Source organism: Volvox carteri (genome assembly GCF_000143455.1).
Source record: "Volvox carteri f. nagariensis unplaced genomic scaffold VOLCAscaffold_87, whole genome shotgun sequence".
Taxonomy (NCBI): domain Eukaryota; kingdom Viridiplantae; phylum Chlorophyta; class Chlorophyceae; order Chlamydomonadales; family Volvocaceae; genus Volvox; species Volvox carteri.
In genome coordinates, this window is record NW_003307630.1 from 12,432 (window position 1) to 12,729 (window position 298).

Genomic DNA, 298 nt, shown 5'->3' on the forward strand with positions numbered 1-298 from the left:
ATGTCTGGTGCGGCGGTTGCTGGGCCGGACATCGCTGCAATGTTACTCCAGATGCAACAAGACCTGGCCGGGGTCCGCGCGCGCCTAAATAGTCAAGGTGCGACCTCGGGTCCGGAATACGATTTGCGCGCGCTGACGGAGGATTTTGCGTCGCCTCAAGTGCAGCGCTCTCCAGCCGGGTCGCGGTTTCCGTTTCCCGACTATGTTCTGCACAATTTGCCGGGAACCATGACGGTGGATAATCTGGTTTTGCATAATTTTCGGGCAATTCCTGAGTGGCAGGAGTTAGAGCACTCGC

General features: G+C 57.7%; 1 protein-coding gene across 1 annotated transcript in view; it reads left to right on the top strand.

Annotated features, from left to right (window-relative positions):
- The window catches only part of VOLCADRAFT_99387 (uncharacterized protein), a gene marked incomplete at both ends in the record, with an annotated part of 3,955 nt that continues 3,657 nt past the window's right edge, over positions 1 to 298 (top strand). The window contains one exon of the mRNA XM_002958135.1: positions 1 to 97. Within this exon, the coding sequence (XP_002958181.1) occupies positions 1 to 97 (97 nt within the window). The remainder of the gene's footprint in view (positions 98 to 298) is intronic.